Source organism: Erithacus rubecula (assembly GCF_903797595.1).
Source record: "Erithacus rubecula genome assembly, chromosome: 17".
In the NCBI taxonomy this organism is placed as follows: Eukaryota; Metazoa; Chordata; class Aves; order Passeriformes; family Muscicapidae; genus Erithacus; species Erithacus rubecula.
In genome coordinates this window covers 5,362,864-5,383,192 of record NC_136669.1, presented here as the reverse complement: position 1 = coordinate 5,383,192, position 20,329 = coordinate 5,362,864, and the positions used below count along the sequence as shown (strand labels likewise).

Here is a 20,329-nt window from a genome sequence, read left to right as displayed (position 1 = left end):
TTCTCCCACCAGAGCTGTAGCTGACCTGACTGTGTTTAGTTTACTTCTCTAGGCCAGGTGCTCAGTGGGTGAAAAGCACAACCAACCACCCTGGAATAACAGAGGTGTCCTGATTTCCCTCAGCTGGGAACTCATTCTGACTCCCCAACATCTGCACGTTTGTGGGAGCTGATTAACAACTGTTACAACACGGCTAGGGAGGGCACAAAGACATAAAAAATGTTGGCCCCATGGGTTTCTGAGTGTGTTTTGACTCTCGTTCTAAGGATCTGAGGAAGTTTATTGCTGCAAAATAATAAAATATTTAGGACTGATCAAATTTTGTGTGGAAACTATTTGAGAGTGTCAGCTTAGCTGAGAAGCAGCAGGGGTTGTAAGATTTTACAGTCCAGAGCAAACAGTGAGGAATTTCAGTCCGTGTTACATTCTCAGTCCTGAGCTGTTAACTTGTGAGTCTGCTGGCAAGGCACCCAGAAACTTCTTCAGCAAGAGAAGAGTCTGGAAAAATACTTTTTTTCCCCTTCTACAGAACAAATATACCAAGCACACAGATGTTTCCAAAAGGGTTCTTTTAATCAGAAGCAAGTTTGCAAAAGAAGAAGTAACTTTCTCATATAAAATAGTGGAGTGGTGAAGGTGAGGCTAACAAGAGGTGTGGAACAAAAATCCAGGGCAATTCTCCAAGGAGACACTGAATTAAAAGCAATGATCTGATAACCAGAGTACATGGAAGGGTAGCTCAGACACAGCTGTGTGAGCTGGTCCTACCCCTAAGCTGACAGCAGATACCAAATCAGAGGACGGACTCCAGCCCAAGGGAGGCAAAGTGACAGCTACAAACTCACCAGAATATGGGGTTCTTGCACCTTTCTGCTACCTGAGAGCTCCCACTGCACTGACAGCCCCAGCATGGCCCAGGGGCTTCATGACATCAAAGGGAGTCCTGGTGGAACTTGCCACCGGCAGAAGGCCACCATTCCATGGCAGCAGAAATTCCCAAATCTAGTGAATTGGACACAAATGGGAAAACACCTTGATATAAAGCTCTGTAACCCCATTCCTGTCTGTATCCAGTGATTCAAGCTCCAAGAAAGTGCACAGTGATCAAACAGCATTGAAATAATCAATTTCCTGTCAAGTCTTGAGGCCCCAAGGCTGTTTAAAGTGGGCAAGTGGCAGCTTTGAGAAGATAAAATTCTGAGTCAGAGCCTGAATCTCAAGTGCTAATGGTACTTCAGTCCTTGTTCAAACAAATCTCACCTGTCCCAAGTGTCACGTGTGTGCTTATCCATTGTGACTCTCTGCAGCAAACTCTACATCTGCACAAAGTGCAGGACAGCTTTCTTTTCCTGGGAGGTCAGGGGGAGGACAAAAGGAAAACAGAAATACAAAGAACAGAAGGGACTTGAAGTGTCCAAGGCCAGGCTGGATGGGGCTTGGAGCAACCTGGTCTAGTGGAAGGTGTCCCTGCCCATGGCAGGGGGGTTCAAACAAGGTGATCCTCAAGATCTCTCTCTTGTCTCCAACCCAAACCATTCTGGGATCTTATGACTTGTCAGGTGGAGCCATTTCAGGCCCATCATGTTCAGTCCTGGGGTGAACATGCTCCCAATTCAAGGGTGGTTTCCATAAGGAGGTTTCAATGGGTTTTGTAGAACACATCACCACACGTGTGGCTTTGTTTGAGCACCACACCAACACACATTTCCCCACCTCCAGTAACCTCACAGCTTCTAGGAAAACCTTGATAACGTGTGGATTCCACACGTGCTGGCAACAACCTATAAAAGCAACCTATGGAATGTGACTGAACTGGCAGGACCTCCAGGCTGAGTGGAGCTGTCTGCAGTACAACCTGCCCATGTCCCAGCAGCTCTGTGGTTCTTCCTTTCCAACCCCTCATTGGGTGTGTCCTTCTGGCTGCTACAGGTACAGGAGGTCAGTAAAAACAGGAGGTCTTGGCATCTTGGTCATCTAACACATCACAGGCTTCTGGACTTCAAGATTTCTAATGCCTCTGCCAGAGGTTATCTTTCCTATGTGGTTGTTTGCTTTCTTTTAAAGTTTCTGATAAATTCCTTTTCTAAAAGGATTTTTCTCCAACAAGTTGCCCTGTGTATCTGAAAGCAATGTGTGGGAGAAGACACCAGTGCTCTGTATGTATAAAGATCTCTCTCTCCTCCCTTTTTGGAAAGCAGATTAGATAATCTTTGGATGACCCAAGGATTTCTTAGGGAAGCAATGGCAAGGATAATAAATGCATCTCCATGTCAAGATATTTAGCCCAAACAATTGCTACAGCAGCTTCTGGCAGAGACCTTGATATAAGGAAGAAAAATGAGATCTTGGCCCATCTGCAAAACATCACTGGTTTTAACACTCAAAATGAAGAGGGAAAAAAATCCTTTTGAGTACTAGATTAGTTTCTTTTCTGTGTATTTTTCTTTCTTCTCTCCAGTCATTCCAACTGCTCCCAAAAGTGGGATCGCTGGCCAAAGTGTGATTCCTTTAGTAAATGCTGATGAAAGCCCTTTGCTCTCACTCTCCCTGCCCTCCCCATGAAGGCATTCCAGAGTCACTCCTACGAGAGGGAATAAGAGACTGTCGCTGATGGAAGCAAGGCAGTGCCCTCTCCTGTCCCTTGTCACCACTGCCATTTGCACCTGCACGGCACTGGCACTGCCCAAACACCGGAGCTTTAAAAGGCAGGAATGGAAAATGCTCCACCCAAGGGTGTGGGAGTGGCCATGGTGGGGACACACACAGTGACACGGATTTTGGGGGGAATAAAATGCTCTGCCACGAATGTGCTGGAACAGCACAGCTCCTTTCATGAATGCACTTTTGCAAGTGATTTATGGCAGGGACAGCCTGGGGTTTGGGGCTGGCATCATTGCTGACAGTGGTGACTGGTGTCACCTCAGCCCTGGCAGGGGGTGAAGACTTGGGGCACTTTTTACCTGCAGGAGACTGGATATTGTTATGGCTATTGCATGAAAAACAAGCTCCTATTAAACCGTTCCCTGAAATGTCTCCCTTGGTCATTTCATGATGCTGCTTTTATTTTTCAGTAACAGTCACCAAGAGACCTGAGAAACAGGGGAAGGGAAATAAATAAATTAAAATATCCTAAGAAGGCAATTTTAACATAAGCCTTCATTTTTCAAGACTATTCTAAACAGGAAGATGGAAATGGAAGCGAATTCAATGGATGAAGTTACTGTAACATGACAATGAATGTTTAAAAGTTGTATTTCAAGGCTGCAATTCCCAAAGATTGCAGCAATGAAATAGAGCTTTCTTCCTAACTGATGGAGCATTTCCTTCCAGATGAAACAATTTCCCTGATATGTGAAGTAAATAAAACCTACCTATTAACCATATTTTACAAGTTGAGTGTGTTAGCAAGAAGGTGGAGGTGTCACACTTGGAGCTACACAGGATCCTGCACAGCAGAAAACACATCCTGTGCCCAGCTGAGGGCTGAGCAGGGCACTGCACCTCCTCACTCTGCCACTGCCTATGGAAAATAAACCCACAGGTCAGAAAAGCCAACTCCTAACACAACATAACCAAGAGTGACAACAGTGTGGACAAGAATGGAACAGAAATACCTTTGTTGGGATCAACAGGTCCTAAAGGAATCACACCTAACCTGTTATTTTGACAGCAGTCAGAAGAAAAGAGCCACACAGCCAACTCAGCAGGTCCTCAGCAAGCTCAGGCTTTTTAGTTTGCAGCTGGTTCTGAGAAAAAAGGAACAATCTCTTCTCCTCGCTTTGTATAGATCGTGCTGCTCCCCATGCTGTCCTTCAGTGGAGCAGTGGCCACAAAGTCCATTTCCTTTATTCCCCATGGTTTTCTTGGGGTTTTTTTCTCAATGTGGTATCAGATCAGCCCCAGGGAGTAACTGCATCTTACACCAACTGAGATCTAGAAATATTCAGGAGATGTGGAATTACACTATGCTTTCCTTTGGGGCAAAGTCTTCGGTGTTCCATCTACTTCCTACTAATTTACATCCCTAAAGTCCTCAGTGGTCCTTGAAGGGCTCCTCCTGCAGCACTACCTCTTACACCTGTTGGACAAATGCCATTAAAATTCCAAGAGCAATTGCATTGCTGTGTCAAATGTACAAAAACAACATCTTTAAAATATGTAATCTGATGCAGGAAACAACAAAGGAAAAGGAAAACAAATCAGAAAGTCACGTAGATAATTTTGTCTAAGAAACAAAAAACGCAGACTGAAAACAAATTTTGGCAGTTCAGTAATTAAAGCAAAGTCCATATGGCTTAAGAGAACAGTCAAAGTGCACAGAAGGCAGTGGGTTTTTTGTTTGCTTTGCATTCCTCTCCACAGCACACTCCAAGTCATCCTCTTTGGAGCCCCATCTCCATCCCACACACATCCTACCAGGTGCAGAGAGGGGGATGACTCACAGGGTTTTGGCTCAGCCATGTCTTTGCAAGTCCCCTGCCATCTAATGAGCTGCAGATCATTAGCCAAGCTCAAAAGCCCTTAAACACACCCACTGGAGTTTTTGGTTTCGAAACTTTTCTTCCTGGAACCTTTGGAGAGGAACAGCAATCCAGTGCCAAAGCTATGCAGAGTCTGCACGCACCAAGAGCAGCAGTGCTCGGAGGCAGTGCCGGAGAGTAAAAGCAGTTCTGGGATCGTTTGCCCTGTCCAGGAGGCACTGAAAGGTGACAGCAAGGCTGAGCTGGCCCTTGGCCTCAGCTGTTGTGGTGAGGTGCCACCAGGATGCTCCCAACCAGGCCCCTGGGCAGCCTGGTTTAAACACCCTGCTCTGAAGACACCACCTCCCCTGCCACAGATGGGCGCATCCCTGGAGAGGACAGGGACAATTTTCTGTGGTAACAATGCCCACATAGGCCTTGACAGGACATTAGCAAGCACCAATTTTCCTGGCCTATCCACCTGGAAGGAAATGCCAGATCCTGGTGTGGGAAGGACTCTTCTACTTCCCAATTCACCTTTCAAGCTCTTATGATAAAAAGTCTAGTGACCTAGGGCTGTTGCTACGTCCAAGGGCTGGACTTCAAATCTTTTAATGCCTGACAACTTCCTTGCTACTAAACATGACAGACTCAGAAAAAGAATAGAAAAGAATAAACAAAAAATGAGCTGTACAAAAGAATGGAGAATACATGAAAAAAAATCTCCTCTTTTCTTTCCAAAGGCAGTAGTTTCAAGTGCACAGAACAGGCTGTAAACGTGCACAAGGTAATTCATGACCCCAATGCCTGAAAAAACTGGTTAGCTTTATTTGGAGACATTTTTTTCTTCTCCCAGATATGAAGCTGCAGAATCAATAAAAGGCACCTGTGGACACCAAAACTCACCCAGTCTGTGTGGTGTGTCTCTGTACTAAAAAATAAAATCAAACAAACCCTGCTACTGTGTACATTTTACAGACCAGTAAATAGAACTGCAGAGTCTGGGTGAGAAAGGATGCTCAACTTCTGTTGGCAGGGCATGGTAACTCTGATGATCAAAACCTTCATCAATTAGTAAACTCTCTAGGTTGTCACTGAAATTTTAATTGAAAATTTCCTCTGGCTTGCTCAGTTGTGTCCTTTGACTTTTAAAAAATGACTGATTCAAATGGTACATGCAGTCCATGAGGAGGATTAGAGCCACACCAAAAATAAACTGACCTTACATCTGAATTCTTCCCACCTGCTTTGCCCACCACTGCCTACAGTGCTCTTTTGAGCCATCTCCTCTTCCAAAGGCCCTGGAGTTGGAATATTTAAAGAATGCAGCAGGTCCCATTTGAAGAAGAAAGAAAAGCTAGTCAGTAATTCAATATAAATACACCAGTAGTGAGTTTAGAGCAGACACAGTGACACATCTGAGCCTACACTGATCAGCCAGTGCTCCTAATGCGTGGAGCAGCGAGGAGAAGAGAGGAGGTGTCTGCTTTTCACCTAAAAATGTATCCATTTTCTATGTTTTACTACTTAATCTTGATGACAGAGAAAAATTAAAAAGAAGATGGAAAAAAAAAAAGAGTAGAGAAAAAGGAAGAAAAAGGAGCCTGGGAGGTTTTATGTTTTCTCTTCAAATCACATCACAAAGTCACTCATTGCATCTAGGGAATTCACCTGCTTGTTTGGGAGCAGTGGGACAGGAGGAGGGGAGAGAAAGAAAGGGGGAAGGAGCAGGGCATGGGAGCTGCTTCCTGAAGCAGTGTTACAAAAAGCAGTTAAAAAACCCCTACTATTCACAAGTGGTTAAAATCATCACTGTTCAGAATTCCTTTTTTTTCTTTTTGTTTTCTTAAACAAAGGTTCAGCTAGTTCAGCTCCGTGTTTTTATAGTGTTGATTGTCTTCAGAAAGGAAAAGAAAAAAAAAACCCAAAAAACCAAACCAACAAAAGAACCAACCAAAACACCAACAACCCAGCCTCAGGTGTGTTCCCATCCGTTTCTACCCTGATAAGAGATGTCCCCCCGAGTTCAGCAGTCCGGCCACGCACACACGGTCACTGCGGCTGTCCCGGCGTCCCCGCCCGCTCAGACAAAGGAGGAGAATCCTGTCACTGGAGTCCGGGAGCCGGGCGCGGGCTGTCCCGTGGGGGTGTACACCCCTCCTGAGCTCTGTGTCGTGATGACAGTCTGGAAATAGGGCTCTGTCTCGCTGGCCGTGCACTCCTCGTATCTGTAGGACGCCGGGTGCTGCTTCACTCCTTTCTGCTGCCGCTTCCACGAGTTGTAGTAGGTGGGGTCGCTCATGTAGTGGTTCACAAAGGAGTGCTTGGGCAGCTCGTCCTCGTAATCCGAGTCAGTGACCTGGGGCATGAGGAAAAATAGAATGAAATAATGAATCATCGGCATCGATGATTCTTCTAGCCTGTTGTGCTCGCAAAGAAATGAGAGGCAGGTTTAGCATCACAGCTGACTACAGCTGCAGTGTTAAAGTGAGAGGGATGGCAGCCCCACAAAAGCAGTGTCCTCTGCTTTAGCCAGACTTTGCTGCTAGAGGAGAGTCCCCTGATGATAAGTGACAGAGAAATCCCTTCTCATTCCCTGCAGAACGATGCAGGGGCAGTCAGGAGCTCCTGTTTGGGCACAAGATGCAGGCAAGGTGTAGAGAGGTCACAGCAGAACCAACAGCTTTCAATCACAATCAGAAATAATTACAACTGAGCATCTCTCTTCTGATTGAAGGACAGCAGGGATGCCTTCCACACAAACACTCTGGTTAGCCAGAACAATGTTTGGGGTGGCCAGCCCAAGCCACCTGCACAGGACTCTGGGTGTTAAGTATTGAAAATTAGTTCAGTAACTGGAAGGGAGTTAAGTAAAATCAGACTTTTTACAGGCAAATAACACCATTTGCATGTTCCAGCTGATTATTGGTGGTACAAGGTACACAAGCAGCAGCGACAGAAGAAAGAGAATGCAAAATCTGGGGAAGAGCTGCCAGGCAGGAGAGGCTGCTTCCTTGGGATGAGTCAGACCCAGCTCTGTGCTCAGAGCAGATCCTTCCCCTGAAACATTTATGCATAGTGGCTGGAGAGCTTCAAAGCTCCCATCAATATCAAGCAGGAGCTCTATTGAGATGTAACCAGATAGGCTCTGTGCATCTGCCCCTCCTCTGAAATGCTGCTGCTGGGATGCAGCTGGAGGAATCACAGAGGGCTCCTACATCACTCCGAGCCCAGGGACCACGGCAAAGCCTCGGCCATGGAATCTCAGAGCTCATTTTCCTTCTGTTCCCACTGATGGTCCCACCAGTAACAGCCCCAACCCATCCAGCACGCAAACATTTACCCAGGCATTTCCAGATCTTGTGCCTTCCTTCAAAATCTTTGGTTGGATCATGCAAAAGCTTTTATTCCTCCCCCCTCCCAATAATCTGCATTGTCAATTCTAGAGGCAATTAAATATCAGAGTAGGAGCTGCCTAAGCCACACAAGAGAGACAGGTAAGTGCAGCTCGTCACTGTTTGTTGCTGCAATTAGTTTCAAAAGGTTGGTGTGGTTCTGATCTATGACACCACCCAGATAACACACATCCCTCTTGATCCTGCCTGCCACAAAACTTGTCTCTCCTCCTCTAAAGCTCCTTTTTAATGGTCTCTGAAGAACAATCCTCAAATACCTTGTGAACCATCATTTGAAAAGGGCACAGCATCCATCATCCCACTTCTTTGCTTAGGTAGCTGCTTCAATACTATTCTGTGCCCATTTTCAGCACAGAGGGTGATGGACAGAGCTGAGAAATTTTTCCCAGGGCTTTCCAAAAGTGAGCCAAGCAGCTTTTTACAGCTTTGCAAAACTTCCTTTCCACTATTACCTGGGCTTTGACTCTTTAGGAATTATGTACTGTTTGATTTTTAAGAAGGAAAAGCTTCAGGTGCCTCGACAAGTAATCACTAATACAACAAAGCCCTACCAGCATTTAATAATTATTCCAGAAGGAACACAGCAAGCCTATCTCCTAGAAAAACACTCCATTGCACCAGCTGCCAGGCTTGGGAAGCCAACACCCGACTCCCTCCAAAGACCTTCCTGAACAGGTGGTTTTTGCAGCATTCCTGGAAAATCCCCAGATTTGGATCACTTCACAGCCAGTGGGTGCAGAGAGCAGCTCCAGAGTCTTGGCACTGCTGCCAGAACATCCTGCCAGCACTGCCCTGTCTGTTTTGCAAGGGGCTCCAACAGGAGTGCCATGGATGGCTGCAGATGTGGCAGCATGGCACCAGCAGCTCAGGCTGTTCCTCACTGCAGACAGCCAAATTCACCAAAAGATCCCCAAACCCTGGTTCCCTCTGCACTCAGCAGGAAGCCAGTTACTGCACTCTGCATCAGTCTCCAAACATTATGCTGTGTGTCCATAGTGTAATTTTAAAGTAAATGGTTGGGAAGCTGAGGGATGACATGGAAGAAAAGTCTGTGCATCCTGAGCAGAGACAGGTCAGGATTGCTCACCCATGTCCTCTTCCCCAGCCCACCATCACTTTTACTGACTCAGGCACTCTCAGCCTCCTGACAAGGAAACAGAGCCCTGCTCAACAGAGGGATCACAGCTGAGCTGAGGTGGCATAAACATGAGGAGTAAAAAAAACCCCCACAAACTTCTAGTGGCTCTTTATAAGTCTTCCTGATGTCCCCACAGAACAGAGGATCTGTGGGGTTGGATAAAGCCAACTAAAGGCTGGAAGCCCCAAGGAGAAATGCAAAGAAGCACATGGCACAACTTTATAGCTGCAATAGTACTGAGGCAGCCACTTGAGCTCTGTCCATCACCAGTGAAAAAAACACTCTCTCACAAAACTAATATAATTTCTGTTCCTAAGCCAAGTTCTTTCAAGATTCCCAGAAGTCAACATAATAAAGAGGAGAAATCATGGGAACACTTTAAGATGAGCAGATACTGTTTGAAATAGGGTGACACTCAGATTTGCCTGAAAGAGGGAATGTAAACCACTTGCTGATAATTTGTCCACTAATTAGTTCATTATACCAACTGAAGGGGAACACTGTTTTTGTGTAAATAAGACCAGGGTATTTCAGAAGGAACTGCCATGAAACATATAGAGCTGCAGTAACTTCAGCCTTTCACCATCATTCAGACTGATGCTGGAAAGGATAACCTGCTTGTTAGTGTTGACACAACATGTTTTTTCTGTGTTTTTTTTCAGAACAGGCAGGAACTGACTATTGTGTCTGTGTTTCTGAAGTATCTCCTAAGGTCTGCTCCCAGCAAGACTCCAATAACCACCCTTATCAGCAAGGAATACTCTAAACTGGCATTCCACAGCCCGATGAAAATCAAGTAAGATAAACCTGTTTAGCATGACAATACAGACAGCTTATACTAGAGGATTACTCTTTAGTGGTTTTTAAACTATTGAGTAAATAAAAATGCTGCAGGGCTTTTTGCTTTGTTTTCAGTTTTCTCCTTTCCTACGACTTTCCTACGACTGTGGCTGTGTTACCTTGGAAACCTCCACAGACTGCAGTGTGATTGGGTGAGTGGTGACATTACACACTGTCAACCAAAGGTGCATGGATGCCTCTGAAACAACAAATACAGAAAATGAGAGGCTATTTAGGTATATTTTTCATAGTACAAAATGCACAAGTGCTGCTTAGAGGCAATTCAGCCACCAGAGTTGGTTGGCTTAGTCAGTGGGAAATGTGATAATAAATTTGATAATAGTTCCAGTCATTCTTTTAAGTGACTACAAAAGAAACAGCCTTATAAGATTACTTCTAAAAATGTAGATGACAGCAGGATTTTTTTTTTGTTGGCCTGAAATAAATATGCTGTGAAAGAGACAAGGAAAACAGTATGCAAAACATTTCTCTGGACATGGGAACCCACTCTTACTTATTTTATGTGTCACCTGCAGCTGGTTTCCACATAGTGTCCAACTTGTCAAAATCATTGGAGAGCTTTCCTGGAAACAAGTTAAACTGTATTCCCTCTGAAGTGTTAAGTGGAAATTAATATCTTTCTACAGAGCTGAGAAAGCCAAAGCCAGTCAGACTGCAAAGAGCAGCGGGAAGGCCAGAGCATCCAGCACTGACTGATAATGTGTGCAACCTATGAAAGTATTTTCTCCTGGAATCAGTTTTTGGGAGACCACAAGGACATGTGAGAACACACAAACGTACATGAGCCTTCCCTCTCTTCCTGCTCTTCCTTGGCTGGATGACACTGCAGATACATCATCAGATTTCTATACATGGTAAAGACCAAATTTTCTCAGATTATCTGTCTGGAGCCTTGTCCATTTGACTCATTAACTAAAAGCCTATTATTATTAATCATTTAGAATTTACACTCATAGCAGTTTCCTGCTCCATACCTGCCAATTAAACTTCTTTAACCTCATTAACAGTACTGGTGCTTGGCTTTCATGACATGGAGTAAGTTCACCACTTGATTTATGAATATTAAGAGTCCTACTTGATTTCCTCTTTGTTTCTGTGTGTCTCTCCTCTCCAGGAAGGAGCTTGGGGGAATGCTCCCAGGCAGCTGTGTTTTAAGTGCAGTCAGCCCAACAGTTCTTCATGTTCAGTAAACCCCAGGAGACTTGAAGCCAGTGAGCTTCCCTCTTTTCCATATGAAATCTTGACACCTCAGGCAACAGGTGTAAGACTAAGCAGTAACATGGTGAAAAGAGGACTGAAGGCAAAGGCACAGTTTTTGTCCCTGCCTGCCCTGATGTGCATCATATTAAGTGGAATTTGAGACCCACACACAGATGTATTAGAGGAAAACAGCATCAGGACCCTCTGCTCCAGAGGACCAAACCTGGGTAGAACTCTTAGATGAAAAGATATCTTTAATTCTTCATCTAAAGGCAAACAATGCTGTCTGCTAAGACAGATAAAAAAATCTGTAAGTCTCAGAAAACAGAGCTTGTCTATTAAGATCTCCTCTGAGAACAGAAACTAAAGAAACTAAAAGACAAACAGGAAGAGCTAATAGGTACAGGAACACTTGAAAAGAGAGTGGTCAATCATCTATGCCCACCTCTGCCCCAACCCACCCTCACCTCCTGTCTGCACCTGCCAACATAAACAGCATTTTGAGGCTGATCAAAAGGCAGCATCTCATACTGCTACCTCTACTGGGAGCATATTAACATTTCATGACTAAAAGCACTCCCCACCACAAAAAAACCCAAACAAGCATCAAAGACATTATAGAGGCAGGCTGCATATCCAAAGCCCAAGGAACAAACAGGGGCATATTTTGTGAACATCCTCACGTGCACACCCACATTCACAAAAACACCAGAATCTCAACTGAGACCTTCAGGATCAACGACAATACAACAGTAAATAAACAATATCAGTAGCCTGAGAAAAAACCCACCAAAACCACTTCATTCTCTGCTGTACAAGCAGTGCATATAGGAGGCATAATGACACCCTGAAAGGAGACTTCTGCACATCACCAGGAAATGCCACACGGGACATTGAAATTAATGTCAAAAGGTGCCAGTGCTAAATTCACGATCATGCTCAGCAAACTGTTTTAATGACAGGTTTAATGCTGGGCTGTTACAGTGACATGACCAAAGCACTGTGGGTTTAATCTGGAGGGTAATGCTGGAGCATTGCAGAGACAGCAGCTCGAGCTGCACCAAGGAGAGCTGCCTGCACGACGGGTCGGCCACAGGGCAGCACAAAGCAGCAGGCTGTCGCTGGTAATTAGCAGGTGAGAGCTAGGTAGCCAGGAAAAGCAGCTGTAGCTGCAGGTGCAGAAAAGCTACAGATGAAAACTGTCATCTTCTTTCACTACTTGCTGCCCATGATTTTCTCTTGCTGGAAGGGTCAGGTTTGGCATGGTTTGGCCCACTGCTCGCTTCTTGCGCTGTCAGTTCGGATTCATCAGCATCTCAGCTGACAGCATCTGATTTTAGAGACAGATTTACCTTTCTGCATCTCCTTTGATGTCTGTCTATTCACCCCTGGCCACTGCTGGACTTTCACAGACAGCAAGTGCTCTCTTTCTTCTTGCAGGGAATGTGAAACACAAGATGGAGCCCTGCCAGATGGATAATGCTGGCACACACCCACCTTCTGTGGAGAGCAGCCTAAAGGCAAGGCTGGGGTGTTCACAGGGCTGAATGCTGGGCCCTCACAGCCATGGCCAGGTGATCCCTGGCTCCCTCACTCCCCACATAGTCCCTCTGTAGGCAAGGCAGTGGCTGTCACCACTCAGACCACTCTTCTGATTCATGGGGTTTGCTGTGGAACTGCAAACCACATTGCACACTGCAGCCAGTGCAAAAATCCAAAGCACATCTCACCTTTAACTTCACCCAGACAGTTATTTTGCAGCACATGTGTGTTTTTCCAAAAGTGCCCCAAGTTTGCAGCCCACAGGCAGAAGGGGGTGTGCAGATCCTTCCAGAGACTGATTGCACTTTCCACCTGAGTCTGGAAAACTGAATATCTGCCAAGGCCAGGTCTGGAATATGCCCTGGCTGGGTCCTGCTTGTCATTCTTTCCTTTGATATTTTTATTTTAAGATGTGATGCAAACAGCCTGGTGAATTGAACCTTTTAAAATCCCTGAGACAACCAGTGACCACACAGCATGATGCAGGTATGAGAATGGGACTTCAAAGACTTGCCAGGATTCAGCGTGGAAATAAATATCTGCAGTGTCTGTGCAATGTGAGGCAGAGGGAAATCCTTACCTCTGACTCTGACACTTCCAGGGGCTTCTCGTTGAGGCCCAAGCCCTCTGTCAGCACAGCCCCATTGTACTTGTTGCAGATATCCTCATCAGAGTAGTGCAGCCCCCCTGGGCTTGGCCGAGGAGGAGACCTAGGAAAGGCAAAGGATGAGTGTTTGGGATGTTGTTATTCCCCTGGAATTAATGAAATCGTGCTTAGAAGCCAGAATCACAGGTAGAGGCAGAGACTTGGGTGTTTAAGTCCTCCCTGGATTCTTCAGCCTCTCCATTTTGCCTGTTTAACAGTATTGATGCTAGAAAAGACATTCTAAAAGCACAGCATTCCCAGCTTTTTACCTGGTTCCATTTTTCTTTGAGAAGGTGCTCTTGATGTTCAGGTGTCTGCTGTTGAGCTCCAGAGCAGTGAAGCCTCCATTATCCAGGGTGACTGACTCTTCCACATTGGAGATAGTTTTACCTAGAGCCAGGAAATGAAAGGTTCAGCTAAACAAAAGCACTTTCCCCCTAAACAGAACTGCAGGAGCTAACTTGTCCTTCTTTCTGGTTTGTGGCATCATTAATTATTTGAAATTCTCTTTATTTTTCTTACTGGCAAGTGAGAACAGAGTGAAGGCAAGGAGTGAATCAGGAATGCAAAGGGGCAGAGGAAGCCAAAAGAGGAGAAAGGAGTCATGGATGGATGGATGGATTTCATTCAGAGACAAGTATCTAAAGTAGCACACAGAAACTGTGATTCAAAAGTGCTTATTCTTGGGTTTTGACTATAAATAGAAACCAGATAACTAATTTAGGTGGCTACTGCAGATGTCCTAAATCAGGTGCTGTGAATTCCATTCCACACTGACTGGAGCAAAGCAAGAGAAAGTAAAACTAGGAAATGTAAGAAAGGAGAAAAAGAAGAGAAAGAAAAAAAAGGTTGGGAAAAAAAACTGGACAATGCAAGACAGGAACAAGAATGGGATGGGAAGAAGAAGGAATTATTTCTATATATATTTCTTTCTATAAATGGTATTCTTTTCAGTATATTATATCTTGTGATCAAATCTAGCAGGAGCTTGTTCTCTCCTGTGCTCATCCTTTGCCATCCCAAAGGTGTGAGCTGAGCCTGTGTCCCAGGGAGAAGGGCTGGCTGCCACTTTGCAGCAGACAGGTGCTTTATCCTCATCTTCAATTTCAGTGCTGCATCAAGGCTCTGTGAACACGGGTATCTGACAGCACAGGTCAGAGCTGCCTTTTCATGTCTGTCCCCCAAACACACAGTAAAACTAAGAAGATGAGAGATTTCCTATGAGCTGTGCATACAAATATGTAATAGTATTAACTTGGTCAAATGCCATGGTATGCATACATCTTTTATCTCGTGGGACTGAAATCTGATTTTCTAACACTTGTTAGAACTGAATTACAAAGAAAGAGAAGATCTTCACTTTGGGACTGAATTACTAAATACTGCCTGGAAGACTTCATTACATTAATCCCCAAGAACAGGTAGTGCAGGGACCCATCCACCTGATCCTTCTCATTAATGTGCCTTTTTTGGCACCTCCTGGCATCAGAGAAATTTCTTGCTGCAGGTGGAGGAGGCTATCAGAGAAATACACATGTGAGCAATTCTCCCAGGACTTTATCACGTAGGGAGAAGAAAAGATAAAAAAAAAAATTCAGAGCTCAAGAATGAGGCTTTTTCAAAGGGGACTATTTGCTATTCCAAGTTACAGAGCAGGCAGCTCCCGTTTCCTTTCAAGAGAGGAGATTGGTAAAAATCAGCACTAAAGGAAAATTCAAAGCCTGATGCTCACTATATGTTAAAATATAACAAGTCCAGATAACCAAGACACCTCCTGGCTGCTTGGCCCCCAGCCCAGCAACTGCAGCTTGGCTTAGGGAAGGAATGTGGGATGCAGGGCTCTCAATATAGAGGAATTGTGATACAGTCCTCACACACAGAGATTTAGAATATCTGCATTGGTACAGCCATGGAAAAGCAGAATCTTCCTCCTTCTCCCCGTCTATCAGGGAATTATGGTGAACAAAGTCTCAGCTAATTCCTTATTTATTCCTTATCTGCCAAGTGTTGGACCCAGACTCCTTGGCTTTTTGCAGAGTCTGTCCTGTCCAAGCCTTGGCAGGTCAGTGTCTAAACCCTGATCCAGTGTGGCTAAGGACAAAGCCATTTCTACCAAGCCAGACAGCAAAAAGTTCCAAATCTTCTGCCAAGCAAAATGGCTCTAAACACAGTCCCTGCTGAGGAAATCAGGGGTTCAAAGGAAAGGTATTTCTGATTCCCACAGCTCTTGAGACTTTTGCACAGCACAGAGATGATACCTTACCTCCATTGCAGTTCTTGTACTTCTTGCTCTGGCCGTGCAGGACCAATGCAAACACCACCAGCAGGATGAGGATGAGGCTTGAGAGAGCCATCACCAGCAGAAACCACCACTCCTCATAGAAAGGGGCTTCTGTTTGTGCTGAAAGAGCAAAAACCAAATAACAGTTCCTCTTTATGGCCCTTTAAAATTTTCTCTTGTTCCCCACAGTGAACGATGACTCTGCAGTGGTGCTCAGGAGAGAGGGGGTTCAGACTCTTGAGAGGCTTGCTGACCCTTCTAAGATGGCAGAGAACAGGAGCAGAATCTCAGGATGGTTTGGGTTGGAAGGGACCCCAAAGCTCATCCAGTGTCACCCCTGCCATGAGCAGGGACACCTTCCACTATCCCTGATTGTTCCAAGCCCCATCCAACCTGGCCTTGGACACTCCCAGGGATGGGGCAGCTACAGCTTCTCTGGGCAACCAGTTCCATCTCCACAAGCACCTTTCATACCCCTGGAGCAGCTCCAGAGGCCCTTAGCTAAGAAGTTATCACCAGGAGAAGAGAGGCAGCTTTCTTCCCACAGCTCTGCACAGCTACATTTCTTGACCATGGCAGGCTTGGCACTCCTGGGTCAAGGGAACCACTGATATATGTGCCATGACCCATGATTATTCCACTTTTTGGGAAGCTTACCTTGCCAAAATGCTGTTCAGTGGCTCTTTGAAAAATACAGCTAGTGCCAGGGAACAAAGTACACTTGGTTCAGTGTCTCTCAGTATCTCCATTAACTCCAACTTCAACATTCACTGCTACTGTATATCACTTCTCCATCCACTGAGCCAAGCCTGATGTGCAGCACAGGGTAACAATTCAATTGCCTGGATTTTGTGCAGTCTCAGGTCATTTCACCCCATTTGACCTCAAGTGGAAACACAAAATGACACTGACTTCCCCTTTCTGGAGTTACCTCGCCAGTCTTGGTTTAAAGCAATAAGTATTGTTGTTTTCTTGCAGTGATATTCTCTTTGTCCTCCCTTGAGCTCTCTCAGCTTTGGGAAAAAGTGCAGCCTCTGAGCACGAGCCAGCAGCTGATATAATTTCCCTGTAGTCTGTAAGGAGGAACACCACCTGGCAGGAATGAGTGATGCCAGGAGAACAACTCAGTCCCTCACTATAACCAAACCCTCTTTGCCTCTTTCCCTGACTGTCCCAAGCCTGCATCTGAATAAAAATCTGTTTTAAGCCTGACAATACCAGCTCAAATTTGTTCCAGGTCACTGGGTATTCTGCAGCAGGGAAAAGCAGCCATGCTCTTTCTTTGCTAGGAGGCCAGTCCAGGCCAATAAAATCCTAGAGACAAACTGCACAAGCCATGCTGGGCTGAGCAGATTCAGGGTAATTTATACCTCCCTGTGCCAGCTGAAGTGGCCAGCCTAAAATGCTTTATACTTTTATGACTGTGAATCTCAATGGAAGCCTCTTACTTTCATACAGCAATTTGGGAGGAACACTGAAGCATCAAAAGCAGGTGAATTAAATAGTTCTGTTCAAGTGGAGAACTTACAAACAAGCAGTTTATTTATAGAAAGCTTCACAAGGAGATGTATGCCCTGCTTCAGAGGAGTAATGTCTTGGAGCAAAGCAAAGACTGACATGATTGCTGGTCCTTTACACTGTGTTACAGCCTCTGTGAAACCCCAGACAGGAAAAACACTGACTCTTGGTGTTTGAAGTGGGTTGTCCATGCCCTTGTCCTGAAGAAGAAAAGCAGGGGTAGCACTCACAGGAAATCCATGGAAGCTCTCATGGGGTAAGTGGTTAATTGTGTCAGGACAAGTGCAGCAGCCACCATGGTGAGAGCAGCACTTGCTACTCCTGCCTGCTGGGGAGTTGTTGAATGGTGTTCCTGCCTTTCACTGGAGCAGCAAAGAGATAAAAGCCACTCCAGATACTGGAGCACTGCCAGGTTCTCAGGACTCTCCAGAATTTTTTAATCACAAAGCCACTTTATCAGGTTCTTTCATTCCCTTTGTCTTTGCTGACACAGCAAGGATAAAACCTATGGCTCAAAAGCAACCTGGAGCAGAGCAGGGGTAAAAGGAGACCCAACAAAGCCTCCCCAAGGGCAAGGTCTCTCACCTCACCACAGCTGCCCAGCCCAAGCAAGCTGAGAGAAAATTGATTTTCAAGGTACTCAAGTTAGGAAACCAGAGGGATGGGCTGCTCACAGGATTTGGGAAGCACATTTAGGTCATAGCCCTATTTACTGGGAGTAAGCTCAGGAGAGCAGGGAGAGTGAGAAGAGCCCCAGAGCATCACCAACAAACTGTTCTGGTGGAGGGGAACTGTAGGAATCACACTGGAGCAGAACTGCCAGCATAGAGGATTATCAGGAATAATGTGAAACTACACTTCTGCATTTGTGAGAGCCAAATACAAAATAAAACAGAAAATGTTTAGCACAGTCCAGAGTAAAAGAAAAAAAAAATAAAGAAAAGAAAGCAAAGCAAACAAAAAACAGTCTGGGAATGCAGAATGAGCAAACAAATTGTAGACTGCAAATTAATCATGACAAGAGATTTGACATAAACACTCTCTATGAGTAGGTTCTCTATCAAGCTTTAAAATAGCCCGTGCACATTTTTCCTCTTGAGAATCAAACACACTGTAATTTCAAACCTTAATTCACCACTGTATTACTTCAGTTTTATCCTAAAACAAGTGAAAATAACCTGCTCTTGATTATTTGCTGCAACTAGAGTCTGGTTTGTTTCTTTTCCCCCTCTTCTCCCTCAGCCTTGGGAAATTCTACTGAAAAAGCCTTTAAAAAAAAATTCCACAATTACCTGATACTGCCACAGAAGGAGCACTTGGCTCTCCATAGCCAAATTCGTTGACAGCCACCACCCGAAATTCGTAGGTGACACCTTGTCTGAGCTTGTCCAGGCCCACTGTGTAGGAGGTGGCACTGCGAGGGATGTCCTTCACAAACATGTCCCAGAGTCCTTCATCTGGAGAGCAGCAAGGAGAGAAATGGCATCAGCTGGGAGCCCAAGCTCACTGAGAGAGCTTGGCATTCATGGTGTGCTGGAGCCAAGGCAGGGACACGCTCCCCTGGAGGCTGCCCTGTCACACACACCAGTGTGACAATGCCCTGCAAGCCCCGTGGGAGTGCAGTGATTCAGGATGGGGTCTCTTCACAGCCCAGATGGAAGAGGTCTCTAAAATCAGCAGCAGCACCCACACAGACCTGAGCTGGCTGGAGCAGCTGCCAATCCCTCCTGAGTGGGTAAGGTCACCCATCAGCACATCTGTCATTTGACAGGTCAGGTAAACCCAAGGCTACTTTAATGAGTCCTAATCACAAAGGCTTTGCTTGCCTTTTACACTGCAAAATTTGCTTTGTTGTTGAAGGACTCAAGTGAGGCTTGGACTAATATAAATCCTTGTGTGAACTGGTGTCACTGGAGTGCTGCTTGCTCCTTTGCATGGCACAGAGCTGGTGCTGCACTCTGTGCTCTGCAATTTTAAACAGAAATGAGTTTTGTTCATTTTTATAAAGCTGTTGAAGTTGTTAGAAGCACAATGCCATTCTGATGGGACCATTTCAGGAGGGTAATCTTGGCTCTCCACAGCCATAATGACATTAACCCTGACTCACATCCTGACCAGGAACCATTCCCATCCCTGATCCACACCTGTAACCTCACATTCACTTGACTGCAATGAAATGAACTTTCAACAAGACGGATGCTGGCACTAGGAGAAACAAAACCAACTATAATTAAAAATACCACTCAAAAATGTTGAGGGCAGAAATCAAACATTAATCTGACTGATTAGCTTCCCAGTAAAAATTGGTGCCCAGCATTTCTGCTGAGAAAATGGAATCTCTGTCTATACCTGGGGCCAAACCCTCAGCTTGCCTCCCCAGTGTAGCTCTCACAGACCTGACCTCTCAAGCATCCCATTGGGCTTTTACTTTTAGCAATCAAAGCTGTTCCAACAATACCTATTTTTCTCTCCCTGTCCCACAGCAGTGGGAACAGGATGATGAGCTCTCCACAGACACCACTTCAGTGTGGGAGCTGCTTGCTTTCAAAGACAGTCGTCTGCACTGTGCAGCTCGAGCAGCAGCAGGACTCCTGCAGCTCGAGGTGTTATTGGGGTAACAATAAAGCACGAGCCTGCAGTGTTACCCTCAGTGACTTGTTCTGCTGCTGCAGTGTGAGCAGGAATCCATCCTCATTTGCTTTACCTTTACCTGAGTGTAACCTAATTGGAGTCACTGCAGCGATCCCAGAACTGTGCTGGTGTAACAGAGCAAGATCTGGCCCTCAGCCTACCCCTGTGCCACGGGGAATAGCAGCAAAGATGGACTGATTAACACTGCAGGTGCATTTCCATCTGAATGTTTCAGCTTTGGCACCAGTAAATATTGGCTGGGTGATTTGCACCGCGCTGCACGTCTGGTGACACACACAATGAGAAACAGCCCCCAAATTACAGCTTTTCTGCTCAGGAGGACTGGCAGTCTCAGTGGATGCAAAAAGCAGGCTGCAATGTTATTGTTCCAGCTGCATTTGAGAAACACCAAAGAACAATAAAGATAGGTAATTTTCCTGCCACGCTTAAAACTTGGACCAATACATTATTCACCAGCATGATCAGACTATAATGAAGTTATCATAATGTACCATTGTTATGTATTAGCTGGGTATTACAATGGCTATAAAACATGAGATAAAATATTGACTTCCCTTTTACAGGGCAATAGAAGCTGAGATTATTTCTACCACATAAAGTTACAATGTAATAAAA

At 45.3% G+C, this 20,329-nt stretch overlaps 1 protein-coding gene across 6 annotated transcripts in view; it reads right to left on the bottom strand.

Moving 5' to 3' along the window:
• Positions 1-554: 554 nt before the first annotated feature.
• Positions 555-20,329, bottom strand: part of SDK1 (sidekick cell adhesion molecule 1) — a 384,435-nt gene continuing 364,660 nt past the window's right edge. For all 6 annotated transcript variants that reach the window (XM_079320405.1, XM_079320404.1, XM_079320403.1 and 3 more), the window contains 5 exons: positions 18,355-18,519; positions 15,527-15,664; positions 13,533-13,653; positions 13,198-13,327; positions 555-6,819 (listed from right to left, as the gene is read on the bottom strand). In XM_079320405.1, coding sequence (XP_079176531.1) covers positions 6,544-6,819; positions 13,198-13,327; positions 13,533-13,653; positions 15,527-15,664; positions 18,355-18,519 — 830 coding nt within the window. In that variant the 3' untranslated portion in view covers positions 555-6,543. The remainder of the gene's footprint in view (positions 6,820-13,197; positions 13,328-13,532; positions 13,654-15,526; positions 15,665-18,354; positions 18,520-20,329) is intronic.